The sequence below is a fragment of the Penaeus japonicus genome, unplaced genomic scaffold (assembly GCF_977035675.1).
Source record: "Penaeus japonicus unplaced genomic scaffold, GWHDUDI00000001_assembly GWHDUDI00000027, whole genome shotgun sequence".
In the NCBI taxonomy this organism is placed as follows: Eukaryota; Metazoa; Arthropoda; class Malacostraca; order Decapoda; family Penaeidae; genus Penaeus; species Penaeus japonicus.
In genome coordinates this window covers 25,201,522-25,204,021 of record NW_028234429.1, presented here as the reverse complement: position 1 = coordinate 25,204,021, position 2,500 = coordinate 25,201,522, and the positions used below count along the sequence as shown (strand labels likewise).

Sequence of the window (2,500 nt, the reverse complement as noted above, 5' to 3'; positions counted from 1 at the left end):
ATGAGGGGGGAGGTAGGTGCTAAAAGGGGGTTCTGGGGATAGAGGGAAGGAAGAAGGGAGGAGAGAGGGAAGGAAGGAGGGAGGATAGATGGAAGGGGAAAAGGAGGATAGAGGGAATTGAGAAGTAAGAGGTGTGCATATTGAGAAGGGGGTAGAAAGAGGTGGTGGGGGTGAGGAGGGGGGTTAATGGAGGAAAGGGCGTAGGGGTTACGTGAGAGAAAGAGATTTGGATGTGTTAGCAAGGGTAGAGGGGGAATAGGGGAGGGGGATAGGAGAGAGGAGGTAACTATGCGTGAGTAAGGGGCTAGTGACCGTAGCGGCGAGAGAATAGGGGGGCTAAGAGAGGAACAAGAATGGGGGAGGGGGGATGAAGTGCGAAGAGGGAAAAAAGGGGGTTAGGTGCTAGAAGGAGGGGGAAGTTAGGGAGGGAGGGGGGGGGTGGCTGATGAGCGAAAGCCATTCGTCATAATGTCTGATCGTATATAATTCGAACCATATCCTTTGTGTGTGGCTATATCATTTTATTCTTTCTTTCCACGGGAATGATTTTATTCTTTTTTTTTTTTTCTTTTTTTTGTAATATAAAGTCTCCCCGAAGAAATTTATCGAAACTTTGGAAAAGATTTAAACCTCGTCGATTTTGCTTCGATATTCGAAACATTTTCACTTAGAGCAGGGATAGGGGGAGGGGGGTTAAGAGGGAGGGGGAGGAAGAGCGGAGGAGAGAGGAAGGGGAGAGCAGCTGGTGAGGGTGGGGGTAGGGTGGGGGTGGGGTAGGGGAGTGACAAGATCAATGGGGGGAAGGGGAAAGGGTGGCAGAGAATCGGGGAAGAGTAAAAGGGGAAGGAAAGAAAGAGGTGTATGGGGAGGAGCGGAGACGGAGAGGAAGGGAAGAGGTTGCGGAGGAAGGGAAGGTGAAGAGAAAAAAAAGAAAGAGGGAGAGAGGGAAGAGAAAAGAAGGAAGAAGGGGAGAGAGGAAAGGGAGGAGGGAGAAACAAAAGGAGGAAGATATAGAAGAGAGGGAGGGAAGAGGCGATTACCGAAAAGAGAGAGAGGGGGAATAAAACGAGAAAACAACACAGCGGAAGAGAAGAGAGAGAGAAAGAGAGAGAGAGAGAGAGAGAGAGAGAGAGAGAGAGAGAGAGAGAGAGAGAGAGAGACAGACAAAGTGGCGAAAAGGGAGACGAGAGACAATCCAAAGAGCGAGGGGAGGATAACAGGCAAGGGAAGAGAGGGGAGAGATCGACAGAGGGTAACCTCAATGACTCTTTACAGCAAAAGCGGAAGGAAGTGTGAGACGAGAGTGTGAAGAGTAAAGAGTGAAGGAGTTTAAGGACGAGCTTCAAGGGTGTCGTGGCTGGGAGGAGGAGGGGGTAGGTAGGTAGGTGGAGGGGAGGGAGAGGGGGAAGAGAGGGAGGGAGGTAGGGAAAGGGAGAGAGAGAGGGATGGGGGGGTGGTAAGGAGGAAGTCGAGGATGGTTGGACTGGAAGGATGCGACTGTATGTATGTGTGCGTGTATGTATGCATGAACTGTATGTATGTATGTAAGTATGTATATATGTAAATGCGTATGTATGCATGAGTTTATGTGTATGTATGCATGAAATGAAGAATAAAAAAAAACTTTTTTTATGATAATTGCAATGGGAGTAATGTAAGTGTTGTTCTTTATAATGTATTACGCGTTTAATATGCATTCTCTCTCTCTCTCTCTCTATCTATCTATCTCTCTCTCTCTCTCTCTATCTATCTCTCTCTCTCTTCTTCCCTTCCTCCACCTCCCTCCCTCCTTTCTTCCTCCTTTCTTCCTCCTCCCCTATCTCCCTCCTTCCTCCCTCACCCTCTCTCTCTCTCTCTCTCTCCCGCAAGATCCTTTATGAGCTCATTTACATGTATCGTCTCTTTCTCTCCCGCCAGCAAATGTACGGTTCTCCAAGCACCCCGATCCTGGAGAATCCCGAGTACCAGACGAGGTGGTACTTCAAGTACTTCCTTGGGAAACGTGAGTAGAAATTCATTCGTGTCTGGAGTATTTGCCTTAAGTCTTGTGGTGAATTCTTGGTTCTATTGTCTTATGGATTTTTTTTTTTTTTTTTTTTTTTTTTTGCTATGATTCTGTATCGTGTATGTTTTGTTTTGTTTTTTCGTTGCTGTTATTGTCAGCGAAAATGAATTATTAGAAAAAAATAAGTTTTATTTGTTCTTAATTTATCCCCCCCCCCCCGTAGATCTTTTAGTCCTTCTTATCTTGCACCCTAATCCTAATTCTAATCTCTCAGTCACTTCTACATTCTTATTAGAGTATTCTAATCAAAGAGTAAACAGTTATTATGCTCTGAAAAAGGGTCAGCATAAAGCTCCATTTTTATATTTATTTTTTTATGATTTAAATACAAAGAAAATAAAAAATAAAGATTTACAAAATGGAAGAAAGCAAATGAGTTCTTGGAAGTGTAAACATCGACTTAGTTTAGACCCGTGAATATTTTATGATATCCAT

At 44.8% G+C, this 2,500-nt stretch overlaps 1 protein-coding gene across 1 annotated transcript in view; it reads left to right on the top strand.

Annotated features, from left to right (window-relative positions):
- Positions 1-2,500, top strand: part of LOC122254591 (GTPase-activating Rap/Ran-GAP domain-like protein 3) — a gene marked incomplete in the record, with an annotated part of 625,566 nt that overhangs the window by 336,226 nt on the left and 286,840 nt on the right. The window contains 1 exon segment of the mRNA XM_086552829.1: positions 1,918-2,002. Within this exon segment, the coding sequence (XP_086408955.1) occupies positions 1,918-2,002 (85 nt within the window).